General features: G+C 42.1%; 2 protein-coding genes across 2 annotated transcripts in view; both read left to right on the top strand.

Moving 5' to 3' along the window:
- The first annotated feature begins 1,487 nt into the window (after positions 1–1,487).
- Positions 1,488–3,853, top strand: LOC145413816 (uncharacterized). Its single transcript, XM_080283478.1, has 2 exons — positions 1,488–1,638; positions 3,213–3,853. Exons 1-2 carry the CDS (start codon positions 1,488–1,490, stop codon positions 3,851–3,853), a joined length of 792 nt encoding a protein of 263 aa, XP_080139604.1.
- A 6,655-nt stretch (positions 3,854–10,508) lies between these two features.
- crp (transcription factor cropped) overlaps positions 10,509–18,026 on the top strand; it is a 70,403-nt gene continuing 62,885 nt past the window's right edge. The window contains 1 exon segment of the mRNA XM_080283255.1: positions 10,509–10,705. Coding sequence (XP_080139381.1) covers positions 10,620–10,705 — 86 coding nt within the window. The 5' untranslated portion in view covers positions 10,509–10,619.

The raw sequence follows: 18,026 nt of genomic DNA, 5'->3' as shown, positions 1-18,026 counted from the left end.
AAAGCTGTATGTTGTTACTACAGTCAGCGGCAGTAACTGACCTCTGACGTACGTTGAGACTGATCCGGGTATGGTGAATATCTGCTGAATTGAATAGCCACTTCAGTGTTACAGCCAAGTGATTAATGAACTTTTATCTCTCCCTCATTGATCTCCCATACGGTATACCAGATCATCTCTTCATATTGTAAACATACTTGATGAAAACGTTCCTGATGTCGCTTGCACAGTTCTAGACTGTGTACTACATCTGCTTTTCTGCAATCACTAAAAAATACTTTACTCCTTTGACGTATTGTATTATTGCTCCCGTCAGACGATTTTCTTTAACCTTGGGAATGATTGAGATACTTTCAAGTAGGAGGTAGTGTAGGTACTGTATATCCTTCATTAACTCCTTGAGTACTAGAGGTGCGCCTTGGGTTGAGTAAAATCGCGAGGTGCTAGCAAGGTGAATTACAAAATACATGATGGTTGTGACGGCAGCGCTGCTGCAACAGACAAGTCATCGATTTTGTTCACACCTCTCTACTCCTTCAGTCCTACGTCATATTTAGTTTTCAATAAATAAATAAATAAATATATATATATATATATATATATAAAATTGTGTTGTTTTGTTTATAAATTTGTGAAGAATCAAGTTCATAAATTGGTAACAGTCTCATATAACGATTTTTTTTTTTTTTTTTTTAAATCAGAGGGCGTACAGTGCACATCGGTTAAAGCTGGCCCCGCTCCTTACTGAATTGCATGCTAGGGGTCTTATTGTGGGCTGATGTACAGGTATTACCAGAGATGGTTACTTGTATACCATGGTGGCCCACGTGGGAAAATCAGCTGAGTCTATTTCAATCGTGTTTTCATCAGTATATTGCCCGAACAACCTCCTACTGAACTCGCGTCCTTTCAGATATGAGAAATCCTATCTAACCACTTGGTCACCACAACCCCGTACCGCGATGAGGAGAGTTTTATTCAAACGATCCCAGTGGCCTGTTTCGCACTTAGCTTGTTTTGACACACACACACACACACACACACACACCGCACAACACACACACACACACACTCTCTTATAAGAAGCAGACTTTGGTTTATATCAGCACTTGCTCGCATACGTTGCCTCTCCTTTAAATTTTACTGTACTGTTGCTGTCAGCAGACGATTACAGTCAACGTTGGACAGGTCTCGAGTACCTTACTGCCAAACGTAATGAAGGCTTCAACTAATTCTCTCAATTCGAAAAAGTCTTCCGATAGCTGGAGAAATCGTCTTGTGGCAGCAGTGCTACAACAAAAAACGTAATTGGAATGAAATGGTTATTGATCCTCTCACTGACTAGGCTGAAACAAAAAACGCACGACAACTGGCAACCAACCTACCAGGCAACTGTAGTCTGGCGCGACCAGAGTTGCTGATTTCTCCCAGACCCAGTGGCGCGGTCGCACTGTATGTGGGGGGAATGATAAGTCCACGCGGGTACAATGGCGCCTTTTGATCCCGCAAAGAATATCAGATTTGTACAAGAAGTCGAGAAATATCCGTGTCTGTACAACTACAACCATGCAGAGTATAACAATAAAGAAGCAACAGACTCTGCTTGGCAAAAAGTGGCAGAAGAAATGGCAGATACAGGTACGCTAAGTAGTCTGTATATTCGTATATGTACACTGGTATGTGGGGCGTCCATCATCCACTCGCTCCCTGTAGCGCTGCCTTCATGTGACTTCACGAATGAATGAATGAATGACGTATAGAAAAGGGGGGGAAAGGAAGGAAGGAAGGTAAAGAATGATTGTGTATATGTGATGAGTGTTATGCAACCAGGGCGACGACACATGACGGCAGGAACTAGGCCTTAGTTTAAACTCCCGGTCTTACTGAGAGTTCAGGTTCCTGGTTGCATTGTGTAAAGTGAATTTTTTTTTTTTTTTTTTTTCATTTCCGTGACTACACTGAGTGACAAACTAGAAAGTTTCCTGTAGCCCAGGAAACCACTTATTGCGCTGAGTGTTAACCATATAACCAATGACGTTCGGTGTTGTAGTTTAAGGCACTCATACTTGATGGAGCCTTTTTTTTTTTTTTTTTTTCCCCAAGGGATAGGTTGGGTTTATTGCTTATAATTACCACTCAGGGGTTAGTGATTACTACTACTTCTCCTAAGGCTGTGTGGCCATCACCCACCTGGGGGCATTAGGCCAAGTAAGATAACCACAGTAAAATTAATCATATCGTGGACATCGCACTAGACGACCAATGTAGGGAACCAAGCGTGGAGGCAGCATATGACAGAAAGCACGAAGATCGGCTAGATGCACCTCCTCCCCTCTGACAATCAGAGGCGGAATCCCCTCACCCAGGTCAGCCGCCCGAAGATCGTACAAGGTGAAGTAGGTCGAGACTCCGAGCTGGTACGAGTACGACCAGGAGTGGGCATCGAGTGCCAGGAGGTGACGGCAGGAGGGGGTTAGTGAGGTTGGTCACCCTCGCCTTAAATGTCGGGACTGAGTCAAGACTGAGTAGTCTAGCCCAGTCCCCCAACACTCCTGTTGAGGGAGTTGGTTAATGGATGCTTTGAATGGTGGAGCTGCGGATGTTTGATCGCTAGAGTACTCGACTTGCGAACCAGCCTACGAGTATGAGCCCCGAGTCGGGTTCAAACGCAAGTTGTGGCGGGCTTTTTAAATAGATGCTGGTAGTACGGCGTGTTTACCATAATGGTCACGCCTTGTTAATCCAACCGATGCCATATACAGACGCTAATACACGCAGTCATTACAACACCTTGACTTTCATAGGCATCGCTTCCCACAGACATCCCCCTCCCCATCCGTATGGAGAAAGGTTACTTCTGGCTAAAACTTTCCGAGAAGGTCCGATTCTGTAGTGGACCAAAATTATAGACTGATACAGACACAGGGATACAGGCTGCTTATAGAGTATAATTATGAAGTACTAACAATATTTTCTGTATATTATATACTTAAACGACGTATATTTTTGTTGTATTCATGCTACCTCCAGACGGTTTTATTTTTACCGGGATTGAGTTTTCGAAATGGAGGGGTATAGCCTTAATTAACCCCTTCACTGTCACTATTGAATAACATCGTTGGCTAAAATAGTCCGAAGGTAGCTTGACTAACACGAAAAATGCGTCATCAGAGCGAAGAGGTTAAAACTAATGATAATAATTTCTTTTTCAGTGAACAGTTGCAAGGAAAGGTGGAGAAATATCCGTACGGTATTTGTACGTAAACAAAGAATCGGTGGACCAAGCCTTCAAAAACCAAAGCCTTATTACCTGACTGATGTTATGCAGTTCATTATGCCGTACATCAAGGTGCGTCCACCCGCGGACGCCCATGGCTACCATCCTTTTCCCCACCAGAGTATAGACGAGGCGAAAGAACAGAGGATTCCGAAAGAAGACACCACTGCAGAAGAAGCTTTAGTGAATGGAGAGTGCATTACAAAAGAAGAAGTCATCGTGAAAGAAGAGTGCTTTGCAAAAGAAGGCATTTTGGAAGAAGCGAGTGTTCAAGAATATGAAGACCACTGGGAGGATAGAGTAGCTCCAGATAGTGAAGTTTTACCGTCTACCAGCACAGCTATTGCCAAGCCGTACTCACACACTGAGAAAAGAAGTAATGCAGGTATCGTGGATCAAACCTTGGTAGATTTTGCTGAGGTGAAGAAGCCGAGACTGAACACCGATGATAATGACCCTCGGAAGCAATTTCTCCTGAGCCTGCTGCCTGATGTGCATGCGATGACGAATGTTCAGATGAGGAAGTTCAGAAGATTAGTTTTGGATGCGGTAGATGCTGTGCTGGATGACCCATGAAACACATAGATGCCTTCCTTCACAGATAACATGCCCTGAACACACTCGACAGACATCATCATATGCAGATTCTTGAAGACTAAGCACACTTTTTCCATTTACACATCCCTGCAACAGCAAACACCTCCATACGCAGATTCTTACAACACAGAGAACATATTTTTTTCATATGCACATCCCTGCTATAATAAACACCTCCATGTGCACATCCTTGCAACATAGTAACACTCCTTTCATATGCGGATCCTTGCAACAGTAACATTTACACATTTCCTTGCAACACAGCGTAGACACCTTCATATGCAGATCCTTACAGCAGTCAACGCCCCTATTCCGTATGAACATCTTTGCAACTGTCCTTTTACATAATTATACAACTAGAAAGCACCCAGAGAGCGCATACCCCCACCAATGCCATTGCCATTAAAAAGGATCCGGATCCGGAGCCGTCCCCAAATTTAATCAGTTCTTTTTAGGGCCTTTCATCACTTTTCCACAAAATTTCATTGAAATTCATTGAGAACTTTTGGAGATATTGTGCGGGATACTCCTCCGGATCCGTCCTCAAATTTAATCATTTCTTCCTTGGCCCATGGCCCACCCCTCCACAAAATTAATCAAAATCCGCTCATAACTTTTTTCAGAATCCCAGATCTGGATCCACAGATATAGGATCCGGATCCGCCCCCAAATTTAATCAATCGTTTCTTGGTTCATGACCCACCTTTCCCAAACGTTTTTTTTTTTTTTTTTTTTTTTTTTTTTTTGTTGAGATATTCGTCCGAGCAATGCTGGGACACGGGCAAACAAAGAGCCCGTCAGAGATGCGCTTAACTTGCGCGAGCTTGAATTATCGAGGGGGTTGGTATTCCCTGACTGTGGTGAGTAATAATTGTAGAGGAGCACGTGCAACGATGCAAGCGGCATCCATGAAATCATCCCATGTCCGAGCAAAAGTCGTGTCAGGGTGAGACCTGAGCATCGTAGTGGCTGGGCAGTACAGAAGATAGTGAATGAGAGGCTCCACAGATGTGACCAAACAATGGGTACACGGGACGTTTCATTGAAATTCATTGATAACTTTTAGAGATCTAGTGCGGGATACACCGGATCCGGATCCGCCCCCTAATTTAACCATTTCTTCCTTGGCCCATGGCCTACCCATCAACAAAATTTCATCAAAATCCGTTCTAAATTTTTGAGTAATCCTGCTAATAGACAAGCAAACTAACGGGGTATAACATAGCTTCCTTGGTGGAGGTAATAATATGAATACGCAGTAAATAGTAGCCATCATTGTTTTTAACTAAAGCTGTTATTATATATAACATTATCATTATCAGATACAGATTGACGTACGTATACTTAACTTCATCACAAGAAATCTTGAAAAATGTAAAGGAAACTTCAAAAAACACAACTCATTATAAGGGGAAAGTATCAGTTTGTAATCATTGTTTTTCATTTTTAATATTGTAAGTATTAAACCTACCCAACTTACCATTATGATATTAATATCCTTTCTTCATCGCCAGCACATTTGTAATTAATGTTTGTCATAAGTATCATGGGACCAGCTAAGTAAACTAATTCAGTGTAATTTTCCTACTTTCTATGAAGGTGTTGATACTTTGTACTTTTGTTAAAGCACAACAGTGATGAAAACCCTGCTTTCAGCATATATATATATATATATATATATATATATATATATATATATATATATATATATATATATATATATATAACACACCTACATCCTTCTGGTCACTGGTGTGATGACATCACTGCCACAAGACATCTGTTGAGCCGGTGGGATGGTCTTTGAGACTGGATTCGTGCGACCAGTTTCATGCAGCTGCTCGGATCAGTTGTCAGAGATCTACAAGATCTTGTGTACAGTATGTGTGTGTGTGTGTGGGGGGGTGTAAACATGGGCAAGATATAAAGAAATTAGCCATTAAAATCAGGATATTCATTAGTTAACATAGTCATCCAACAAAAAATACAGTACGTTATTAATCTACATTTGGAAATTAATTTCCAATTAAAGATAAAAAAAATTACAGGCCAGTTTGGAAGTATGTAGCATGAAAGGGATGGGAATATAATACGCGTGCATACATGGTACTCGTGTAGTCTTGATTAATAAATGTTAGCTTATAATATTTAGACTATTACGAACTCATTAGTCACTTGCCCAAAATCTGCCAGACTAACCTCTATTATAGGCTTATCGTTAAGAAACATTAAATTTTAGAGAGGAAAATGTACCGCCTCCTGCGGACGTCCATGACTTAAAAGTTTATGGTATGGTAAAAACTCCTATAGGCATCTTACACTATGGTATATCAGTTAGTCTTCATAATAGCTACATTTATTATTATTATTATTATTATTTGCTCAGTATGTAAAAGTTTTCAGATTTACCAATACTGCTGAAGATTGCAGAAATTTGACAACCGCATTAGAGAGAGCGAGGGGGGGGGGTACACGAATAACTAGGTAAATAAATTATAGATACAGTAATAATCATAACAGACCACGGCCTCTACTGTACCTTGAGGCACGTAGCACGTTACTGCCTCCGTCTAATTTATGACCAAACTAACCCTTTGCTGTCATCATATAGCCCAAGATTCACTGCCTTATAATCATCCCTACTTGTATCATTGGTTTCATTTAGTAAATTAAGGTATCAAAGTTTGTGTTAAACTGGGTGAAATAATATGGTTGATCGGTATCCACTACATTACTGCATATGCTACACTTAACAGTTATGTTAGTAAATTTTTTGCTGAGTTTCGTTTATAATCTTCCCGTCTCGTGTTCTTCATGGGGGAAAAAAATCTTACGAGAGGGAACTTAAACTAAATTGTGATTGAGTCGTGGCTGCTCTCTCTCTCTCTCTCTCTCTGGTTAAGGCATACGGCGTGTCACCTTGCTCCGTTTGCGCTGTCACCGTCGCAGATCCTCCTTCGCGACTCAACTTCACAGTTCCATCCATCGGACTAGCCTTCCTGAGAGATTTATTCTGTACATTTCACCGCATTATCCTATTTTATGATACTGATGCATAATGGGTTCGATAGTAAGACGATATAAGTAGCATACAAGCAAATGTTTCCTTGTAAGAAGTGAAATACAGGGTGATGCATATACAGTATAACGCCCCAGTTCCACTCCACCTGGCGATACTCGTCTATACGTCATGTGGGCTTTCACTGCCGACATGACCTTTTAATACTCGCTGACCAGCCATGAACGCATTATTATTATTATTATTATTATTATTTTCATATTTACTGGCTCCGAATGCATAATGCCATTTTACCTGACGTGAAAAGAATGAACTAACTGAATAATTGATATATAATCCACTACGTACAATACTGTTTAAAAGTATCCATATCGAGTCATTAATATTTGTTCATTCCTGTGTTAATGACAGTTTCCAGAGTTGTTTCCTGTAATGTTTGACACTGGATTGTATCCAGAGTTGTTTCTTATACTGTTTGACACTAGATACATTGTCTGCTTTATTAATGTAGACACAATTCTTTCCAAGCAGCTGCATCTCAGGAATAAGGACAATTCAGGCCCCTTTGTAAAAGAAAAATGGCTGCTCCCTTGCCAGTGAAGTTTTGAGCGAGTGTTAAGCCATTCCAGTCAAGATGGCATAACAAAATGTGCTCAGTCCCATTATTCTGATGACTTAGTTCTAATTTTATCTTTGTTAATACCAGACAGTTATACCCAGCATATGAAAAACATCCAGCAGTGAAAGGAGTTAACGATGGAAGTGTGTAATAATTATATATGTATCAATGTAGTTATTTATTTATTGTTTTGCTTAATTATATATGTATCAATGTAGTTATTTATTTATTGTTTTGCTATTTCCAGTCAGTTTTACTTGTTTTAGGAGAGCCAGCTAATAGTGATGGGGTCAGTGAAGGCTGTAACTAACCCCACCAGTTCGAAAAGCCTCACGAAAGTTGAAATAAATTTACCAGGTAGTAGCAAAACTGGGACAGATCATTGGTCATGGGAGTAAAGTGTCTGGAGAGGGCACTGGTAATGTAAAACTCTGGGCATATCCGGGAAACACGGGTGAAGAAAGGTGTTATGCAAGATGACAATGAGAGAGAGAGAGAGAGAGAGAGAGAGAGAGAGAGAGAGAGAGAGAGAGAGAGAGAGAGAGAGAGGATGAGCTGATGACAGATCCACCATAACTTCTTTGCCTATATAGAGGACCTTCTCGAAATTAGAGAGATGACAGCAGTTAACCAAAACGGCGAACGTTTGACCAAGCACAGATTTGATGAACATAATTGATGAACATAACTGACCTAAATGGAGCTGTTACTGGCCCTGAATGTCCCTAATCAAACCTAACTGGATTTGAATGGTGCTGTCACTTGCCCTGAACTAACTTTATAAGGTTTAAATTAATCGTTAAGTGACCTGAATAAACTATAAATGCCCTGAATATTTATGAAGTGACCAAATTGCCCTAAACGAATATGAAAGTACCTAAATACAGTAAATCTGAACTGACTATGGCGGCGTAAATGGGAAGGGCGTGAATGGATGTTAAATGGGCTGCATGAACCTGAGGGGGATGTAAGTGAACCTAACTGGGGCTGAATGGATCAACAATAGGTCTGAATTACCCTCAACTTAACTTGTTTTGACCTAGACCTGAAGTAGCTAAAATGGACCTAAATTGACTGGAGCGGATGAAACACCACATGAAGGTACAAATGGTCATGAACTAAATTGATTGGGCCAGAATAGATGAGAAGAGCCTTAATAGACCTGGGGTGGTCTCTGCTGATCACTGGGTTAATTTGTTACTAATTAGGGAACGCAGAAAAATGTGTTATTTTGAATGTTTTCCGCCAGTTTCGTCAGTTGATTTTTGCCGGCCGGCGATCGGCCACGGCGACACGACGAAGTACGCGGTCCATTTACGCACTTCCTAAATTCAAAGTTGAATTAAGAAACGGTAGTTTAACTGAGGCTGTATTGACAGTGAAGTATAATGTGCATATGAACAAATTTATGTAACCCCGATGTTACTCAGTATTATCATCCCTACCACTCAGTTACTGTCACCAGGACTCAGGGCAAAAAGTAGCTGAGGGCCGAAGAGATTTGCGAAATGGCTGGAGGCAGATAAAAATGGAAAGTGACAGAAGATTACTGAAAATATCCTTTCCTACAACGGGATTTGAACGTGCGTCAGTTCCGTATTTTCTACAAGTTTCCCCTTTCCATTCTCTCAGACGAGCTATTTGGGCACGCGCAGTATCTTGTCGCTCTAATGTTGAATCTTATAAACTACGAATTTTCTTAATATAATAGCGAGTGCCATATAAGCACCCAGCAAGCTAATGAAAATAATGTATGATATACTGATGAAAGCTTACGAATAACGGTCGTTTTTCATCAGATTTGAAGTGTGGTCCGCGGCCCACGAATCTTAACCGTAGTCACGTGCAGGGGTGAGGGCGCGAACAAAGAAACATTTATTGTTAATATTGGTCTTTGCAGCGATATGGGCATGACCTTTACAGGGCATGTTAACTATTTCACCTGATATAATGACAAGAGGGGACGCCGATGTAGCGTTTACCTCGGAAGGTGTCATATAGCTAGAATAATCTATTAGTATATAAGTACAAGTGCAGGTAATCACATTCACCCTTGTGATGCCTCATATATAAAGAATAAATGACAGAAATGTTCCTCTAGTGACATCTAAGAAGCTGACCCCTGCATGAAGTAAAATTCATGAACATGGCCTGAAGAAACCTGTTATAGGCAAATTAAGCAAGACAGATAATAGAATTTACACCTTCAAACTTTTTTTTTGTTTCATTAACGCAAATCATAAGTGATGGCATCAGACATCACGCAAGCGATAGCTATATTTTATTAGTAAGAAAAGGTTTTAATAAAATCTGTAATGTTAACGACCTTGTGCTTTATACATCAGTATGTTCTCGAGTAGGACTGACAGCACCTGCTGTTGTATGTAAACACGCAGGAAATAATAATGACCATTAATATAGTCAGGTGAATGATTCCCGGGACCCTCGTGGTAGTAAAGACCGCGGTAGCCCGCCCATGCTGCCCCTCTACCTCCCTTCCCACCTCCTCCTCCCCCCTCGCTCCCCACACCTAGCGTTCACATTTCTGCGCTAGGAACTTATTACATTATCTTTATAATTGATTTTCATATAGGATAGAAGCATGTGGGATAAATGTTTGACAGTCACGACAAAATGTATGTTGAGATAGGTAAGATATACAAGCTGTCGCATGCAGCGTGGGTCTGTAAAATTAGAACATCTGCCGCCCGTTTGTGTTGTTCCCGCGCATTACTGCTCAGAGGCTCGGGCTCACATTCCACGCGCCGTAAAGTAGTTCACCATGTTTTTCAGTGCACCCGCAATGTCGGCGAAGAAAATCTTCCAACAACTGACTTAATATTTTGATATACCTTTCTTACAATATGACGTTAGAATTGTCAGTTTCTAAAGTCCCTGGGAAATGTATTGGTTTAAATTGTCCCGCGCGAGGCAGCCTTGGCGGAAGAATACAAGTACTCATCAGTTTCCCGCCAAACAAGAGCCCTGAGCGCTCGAACGCGGACCAGTGTTGCCTTTACTCGTGCTTGTTTCCTTGTTTTTGTCAGTGATTTGGAGTGTACAAGTGATAAACAGGTATAAAGTGGTCATAGAGTTGTTCTCCGAGGATGACAATGTTTCCTAGAGTAGGGGAGAAGCGTCGGATTGACGATATCGGCATAGAAGACGAGGAGGCCATCGGTTCACTGTGCAGGTATGGCCGCCGAACTGTCACGTTTGAAATCTTACCTTGATTTCACCACCGACGTTCGTGATTGTAGTGTAGAAACGTGTGTTCTAACTGTGTAGTAGGTTGTCACGACCACCAATGTGGAATAGACGCTATAGTCAATGTGTTTAGGGCTTGTTTATCATCAGCTGATTGTGACGCCATGCCGGGCCGCCGATCAGCTGACAGACCGCCATATGGCTGCCGCACCATTTCCCCCGTTTTTACGCTTCCCAGCGCCCCCACAACCATAGTTCTTCGGTTCGCGCTGCTCACATAGGTTCTTGTGGGTGTCTTTTATGGTTTTGTGTAATTTTAATGTCCATTAGTACGAAATAAAGGTTTGTTTTCTTGGAACAGCTGATATTGACGTGATCAGCTGATGGTCGTCACATGGCGGCGCATCAGCAAGGGTGGGGCCGCGCGCTAACTTAACCGCAGTTCATGTGCATCACTTGCACAGAAGTCTTGCTTATTTTGTACACGTTTTAATTATATGAACAAAGAAAAGTTTAAACATTTGTAGTTATATAAAATGTAGCAAGTATGTGTAGATGATGAGGCAGAGTGGTGCAAGAACTGTGGTGCGGCGGGCGGTGTGAGGGCGTGAGTGTGATGTCCGGCACTTTGCTTCCCCGCTGCGGTGCCGGGAATGTTTTTCACTCCATGGAAGTTGGTAATTTTTTGGACAGTGCAAGGAATGTTCTTTCTCTTTGCCATTGATTGGAAAAAATGTAGCAGTTAACCTAAATACAAAAGTGCATATCATGTCTGACCGGAAAAGGAAATGATAGCGACATGCGTTGCTAAATGAGTGAGGAAAACTGTCGGGAGTGTCCAGCAATGCCTGGAATGCATGTTTGAGAATAAATACCCTAACCTGTGACGAAATAGTATGGATTTATGTTTTTTTTTTTTTTTTTTTTTTTTTTGGACAGGCCGGTGCACCTTGCATACTGTAGGTTGGCTTGTGTTGCTGCTTAAGTATTATTTCACAAAAACGACAGTTATCAAATGCGCTTTATAGTTTTTATGATTACTGAAGGCAGTGTGGGTGCTCGTGAACCTCGTACGTAAGTTAAATTTCCGCGACTCATAGTTTGAAGCTAATGAATCAGTGAATGACTATCCTTGTAACTGAATAACCAACTACTTTTTTATTGTGTTCTTTCCCTTATATTAAATGCACCAGTAAATCAATTGTGTTGATGTAGAATGCTGGTATTTATTCTTTCCAACTGTTGAAGACTATTTCACTCCAGTGAAACATTTAGAAGAATCATGCTCAGTAAAATTGTTAATTGCGTAGATACAACAGATTAATTAGGTAAATGTCAGTACTAATGCTTTCTGTTTGCTTGTCTACTGTACTTTGTGTCAAGACCTTGGGGACATGAATTTTGCTTGCTGTATGCGTTTTTTATTGAAATGACGGTCTTGTGTGTTTTAGGGATTTACTTTCCGTCGTCCAACGAGCTGTCATGAGTTTAAAACCATTTGGTAAATCACACTACCTTTGCTTTCTTTTACTGTGAGAGAAGCAGTTCCTTTCTCGAGTCCTTCCACTGCTCTCCTCATCGGCCCTCTAGCCATCTTAACAGTCTCCGCTCTCTCTCTGTCTCTCTCTCTCATACCTAGGATTAAGCTTTGGTGGTCCAGGTTTAATGTGATGAACCCTGAGAAATGTGTTGATTTGCTGGGTACTGACTATTGTCTCAGCTGTGTGTGTGTGTACAAGCATCAACTGAATATGTGGGTAAAGAATGGCATTATTCATATTGCCTGTATTGAAACTTGCTTAGTTTATGTTATTTAATTGATGAGTTTATTGTGAATCATCTGTGAAAACATGACCTACTTGTATACAACACTGATAGTGTGTAATGAATACGAACTTTGAATTACTGTTTATATGTATGTAAAGTGAAAACAAACATGTATTATTGAATAATTGTGTTTATGGTGATTCAGCATTTAATACACATGTACACTCAGTTGGTACATGTTTTGTGTATCAGCTGGGTAATAGGCTACACTTGTGCTGTATCGGCGTTGTTGACGTACGGTACAGCTTATTATGCTTACATGCTTGAGATCGTGAAACGTTTGCACATGTTGGATCGACTGCTGACGTAGCCTAATGTGCTGGTGAAACGCGTGTCCATGCATGGTGAAGTGACAAGTGCATGGGTACCGGTGATAGGCCTATATAATATACTTGTGCTAGTGGATCAGCTGTTTACAATCCTGTGCTTGTGCTGTGAAAAGCTGTGTACCATGTTATGTCTACCCAATGGAGAAGCTGTTTTTGTGTATTTCCACTTTGTATGTGCAGTATGTTCATATGGTCGTGCGGTGATGAAACAGCTGTTTACGCGAAACTGGTGGTGGTTTTGGTTGCGTTTTGAAGCAGCTGTCAGCTTATTATGTGACATACAGCATGTTTGCCTTTTAAAAGTGTGTGTGTCTGTGTGTTGCCTTTATATGTTTACATTGTGTGCACGTGGTGAATCAGCTGTGTGAGTGAGCGTGAGTTGTAGCGTCGCGTCCTCTGTGCATCATCATTTGGGGTTATTGCGTGTTGCCGGGCGGAAGGACGTATCTTTCATGGTTTATGTTTGCCAGCTTGTTGCTGTTGTTGTTTTGGCCTTGTAGACTCTTGCTAGGCCCTAGTTTCCTTTGTGGCTGTTTACGATGTTTCTGTGCTTGGTATTTTCTCCATACCTGCGGTTAGCATGCTGGATTGTAGGTTGCGCCGTCTCGAGTCTAGCCTGGTACAAATTTCCGTAGTGTTTATTAATGGATTGTTTTGTATTTTTGAGTATAGTATGATTGATACGAATTTAACTTCATTGCTTTGGTGTTAATTTTTTCATAAGATTTCCTTTCTGAATTGGCTCTAAGTAGGCTTTTGTGATTTGACATTGATTTGTTTGTTACGACATTTTGGATATGTAATTCCTCGACCGTTTTCTTTGACTTATATAGCTTTACTATGATAGTAATTTTTTCCACTGGGTACCATATTCTAGTTCACGATAATTGATAATGGTACTTTGTATTTTTTATAGTCAATTGACATTGATGGTTTGACAGGTTGAGGATGCATTTCTGTTTCGGAAGACATGTTGGATCACCTGTTCTTTAGACTTATTTCCGTGTTCCTGACCTTAGTTATATACAGTACTTATATTTTATTTTGGGTGTGCAGAGACCGGGTAAGAGGTAGTAGTAGGGCAGTCGTGTTGCGGCTGGTCAAGTTTTCCTTCCTCCACTTGTGCCTGCGGGCTGGTAAGGAGGGGCAGGGCAGGGGGAGGATGTAGTTGTTGGCGAGGAGGAACAGGAGGGGGAGAGGGGAGGGGATAGTGTGTTGGGGGCACTGGGTGTAAGAATGGTCGAGAGTTCCAGACCCACGCTCGTCCTTGTGTCAACTAGAGACCCTTACCCCTCAGGCCATGTGTGTAAAATGCTTGCCTGCCATCCCGTCCCCACCTCTGCATTTCTCGCGTCTTTTTTGTCGTGCCTTTCCTCTTCTGTCTCTGTTTGTCAGTCGTTTAAGTCCCACTGGTTCTTACTTCATGTTACTGGTTTCTGTTGACTTCATCTAAGGGTGCTTATTTTTAGCTTTTCACTCTAAACTTCTCAGTACCGGTAATTTCGTTTCTCCTTCGTTTTCCCAGTCAGCATTTTCCTCAACACGGCTTCTTGCTTAGGTCATTTCGTTTCAATTCCAATTATTGTCCATCGTTTCTAATGATCTTTTTCACCTCTCACTTCTTTCCCAGTTGCCCATCATTCCTTTCTTTAGTTCGTCTTGCATTTTTTCCCTTCACATTCTCCTTTCTCACATATATAGCGTAGAACTACATTTGCCGTATTCCCTTCACATTTTCTTTTCTCATAGCGTAATACCTATTCAATTTGCCGTACTCCTTTTGTTTTTTCTTTCCTCCCTCTCATCTCTTCCCTGAGTACGGTACTTGTTTGACTTCCCTTTTCTTCCTATCATTTCTTTGCACTTCCTTTCTCATCTCTTCCTTTCTGTTTGCACCTCCCATGCCTCCCTCTCCCATTGTATTCCCCTGCCCTTTTCCTTTTCCTTCCTCTCCCTTCCAGCCCTCAGTACCTGTAGCGGTGGTGGTGTGAGTGGGGTAGGGATTGTGGGGAGAGGATTCAGGGACTGTTTAAGGGAGGGGGGGGGTATGTTGGAGTCGGGGTAGGGATTGTGAGGGGGATTAAAGGACATTGTTGTAAGGGAGGGAGAGGGAGGCATGGAGTGGGATGGGGGATTAAGGGACAGTGTTGTAAGGGAGGGGGGGGGTATGTTCTACTGCCCGTCATCACCACCCATGTGTTCTGAGCTATCCCACGTGGAGAACATCTCGCGCCTCTCACCACCCCACGTGGTAGCTACCACAACTTACACCATCTCTCTCTCTCTCTCTCTCTCCGCCTGGTTCATATCGTACTACGAGTCTGAAACTACGATAACTTCCGGACAGGCTGCCACGTAAACAATTTCATTCAGCTAACGGATATATAAAAATGTAGACGTCAGAAATGGGGCGGGTTTTCGCGACGTTAAGTCGGGATGTTTTGGCAAATCTTGGCATCTTATTTTGATTATGGATGATCTCCCTTAAGCCTTTCACGTGGTCGAATTGTATCCAGAGTTACTGATTGCTGTGTCCACGTACACGGCATTAAGCTTCTGATTGTCCAGCCTTGAGTTTCATCAGATCTCTGCCACGTATCGTATACTCTTGTTCTTTATATTCATTTTAGGAAACTGAGTGATATGTGCATCGACTCATGTAAAGAATTTTGGAACGAATACCCGGTATGTTGCACTGGAGGGGAAAAAAAAATGAGCATATGATGTGGGCAGCTAAGAATGTTGTACAACAAAAAAGTGCTACATAATGGAATTAAAGTTGAGTTGCAGATTAAGGTATTAACTCTAAAACCGCCATTTGAACGTTAATTTAAAGGTGGTTAAAATTAAAGGCTGGATCTTGCATCGCCTAGTTACGGATCGCATCAGTTCTCGTGAGTAATGCAGGTGACTATCTGAACATATTGATAATACCGCAGGTCTCTGATAATATTTAAACATATGCATTCCTGTCGGAGATAGAGTTGTTTATTATTGTTAGCAGCTTCAGGAAAGTCCATTGAGAATAGATTTTTTTTTTTTTTTTTGGTGACAATTGCCCTACCATGGACGGTTTGATTGAGAGAGAGAGAGAGAGAGAGAGAGAGAGAGAGAGAGAGAGAGAGAGAGAGAGAGAGGCCAAAAAGAGGGTGAGGAGGTAAGGCGAATGAATGAAAGAATATAAGTTGACAAGTAAAGGAGATACGGGGTTTGAGTTGGACGAAGACAGGCGGAGGAACACGTGTAGAGGTAGAGTAGTGAAGGGAACAGGAGGGTAAAGAAGGAAGGGAGGGAGGACGGGAGTAGGGGAAGTTGGGTGAGGCTGCTTTCCTCCTACCCTCCCTTCCTCCTCCTCCTCCTCCCCCATTCCCCCCAACGGTCGGTCGCTGAGTCACTTCCACCCACGGCTTGAGAGGATGCAACAAGTCGCCAGATCCCTTAATTCCAGGCATTTATTCCGTACCCTCTGTTTATCTTCGAACCTTATAAGTCAACTGCAGCCTTTTGTTGCGTGGGTTTTGAAGGAAAGGAGCGACAGAGGCTTGTATTTACGCGTAGGAGGAACGCTTGCCCCGACCTGCCAGAAGATTGGTGAAATATTATGTAAACGAGACTGGTGGAAGGGCTCGTAGAGGAGGACTGTGTGTGAGGGTAGGGAAGGGGCCCAGAGGGGTTGGGTAGGGTAGGGAGCTTGTTGTTGAGGCTGTGGTGGTAGTGGTGGCCATGGGTAGGAAGGCGGGAATCACGCAGTTATCATGGCAACTGGGAAGCACTGTAAAACGGAAAAGCATGTGGGTAGACTAGCATCCTTACGCACCCAGTATTTCATGGGTAAATAACATGACTTCTTAATGCATTGTGCGTAGAAATGTTTAACGTGATATGACTAAAGCACATAATTTTCTTTGAAAATGACCGTGGTTATGTATGATAATGCCTTACACGTTATTTACGTGTTTGATGTACATTTTCATTGTTTTATATAGGCTGTGGTATAGGTGAAAGTTCATAACGGAACAGATGGGCTGAAAGGTAAAGGAGAGAAAAATAGAGGTCGGCAGACAGTAGGGATTAGAGGGCGAGTGGTCACGCCCTGGACAAGAAGAGAGAGCTTATATGGTTAAGAGAATTATATGGCCGCGAAAAGGAAGGAAACCGAGGAAGGAGAAAGTATGGGGGGAGTGAATGGGTACGCTGGTAGGGGTAGGGTGGGATGGGTCGCTGGTAAGGTTGTAGGAGTAGCCTATTGTAGGCACCAGAATAGCCAAGAGGCCAGAGTATGGCTAAAGTTTATTTTTATTTTTTGTCGTTTTGCATATGAACCACATAATTATGTTTTTCCGGTAGCTAATAGTGCTGCATGTTTATTTGATTTTTTAAAGGTATGGTTCGTAATGCCTTTTCGTTTAATACATGTTAACTTGATCGTATCGAACATGTATTTTGCTGATCCTTTGCCCAAGTTCCGGTACCGTACAGTACATTATGAATCCTGCATACGCGTAATATGTTTACTTGGTTTTTAAAAACTGGTAGGCCTGTGTATCTAATAGTGTCTTGTAGATGTATCTGTTCGTATTTTTCATTTTGTTAAACTATGAATCATGGGGCCAGAGCCGATAATGGTATGATTTTGAGTGTTGTAGTTATTTGGTTATCTACTGTACACTGGTTCCGGTATATTGCTTTGACCCGATCTAGACATGTAACTTCGCTGTTAAGAGTTGCCTTTGTTGAATTTGCCGGGTATAGCAGTTTCCACAGGGGTTTTTGAAACAAACAAGGGGCTTTTGAGAGGTCATCTTGGTGCGATTGGTGTTAGTGGCAAGAGGGAGGGCATGGGGACGGCTTGTGGCGTGGGAATAATGACTGGTGGGACGAGCCTGGGAAAGACGGGGGGGGGGGGAGCATTGGTGGGGGAAGGGGGCACTGTTAACATGGTGAAATACGAGAGGGGAGGGGGGGCCACTTGAAATCTGGTGAAATGAAGGGTGTCATGTCATTACAAACCTAGTGATATGAGAGAAAGAGGCACTGCAGACTGTAAAATGCAAGACAGACGAAGGGAGAACATGATAACATCACTGTAAACCTGGTGAAATCGAGTTGGGAGAGGGAATGGGGTTGTTGACCTAGGCTATCTGGGGAATG

The sequence above is a fragment of the Coenobita brevimanus genome, chromosome 97 (genome assembly GCF_032717465.1).
Source record: "Coenobita brevimanus isolate Jiangsu-jjx chromosome 97, ASM3271746v2, whole genome shotgun sequence".
Classification (NCBI taxonomy): Eukaryota; Metazoa; Arthropoda; class Malacostraca; order Decapoda; family Coenobitidae; genus Coenobita; species Coenobita brevimanus.
Note: the sequence above shows the minus strand (reverse complement) of the source record. Positions and strands in the feature narration are given on the sequence as shown.

What these genes read in the sequence shown, in the direction of transcription:
- LOC145413816 (XM_080283478.1), top strand. Translation starts at nt 1,488, where the DNA reads ATGGCGCCTTTTGATCCCGCAAAGAATATCAGATTTGTACAAGAAGTC. An exon ending in AGAAGAAATGGCAGATACAG is followed by an intron (nt 1,639 to 3,212) that starts GTACGCTAAGTA and finishes TTTCTTTTTCAG; the next exon opens with TGAACAGTTGCAAGGAAAGG.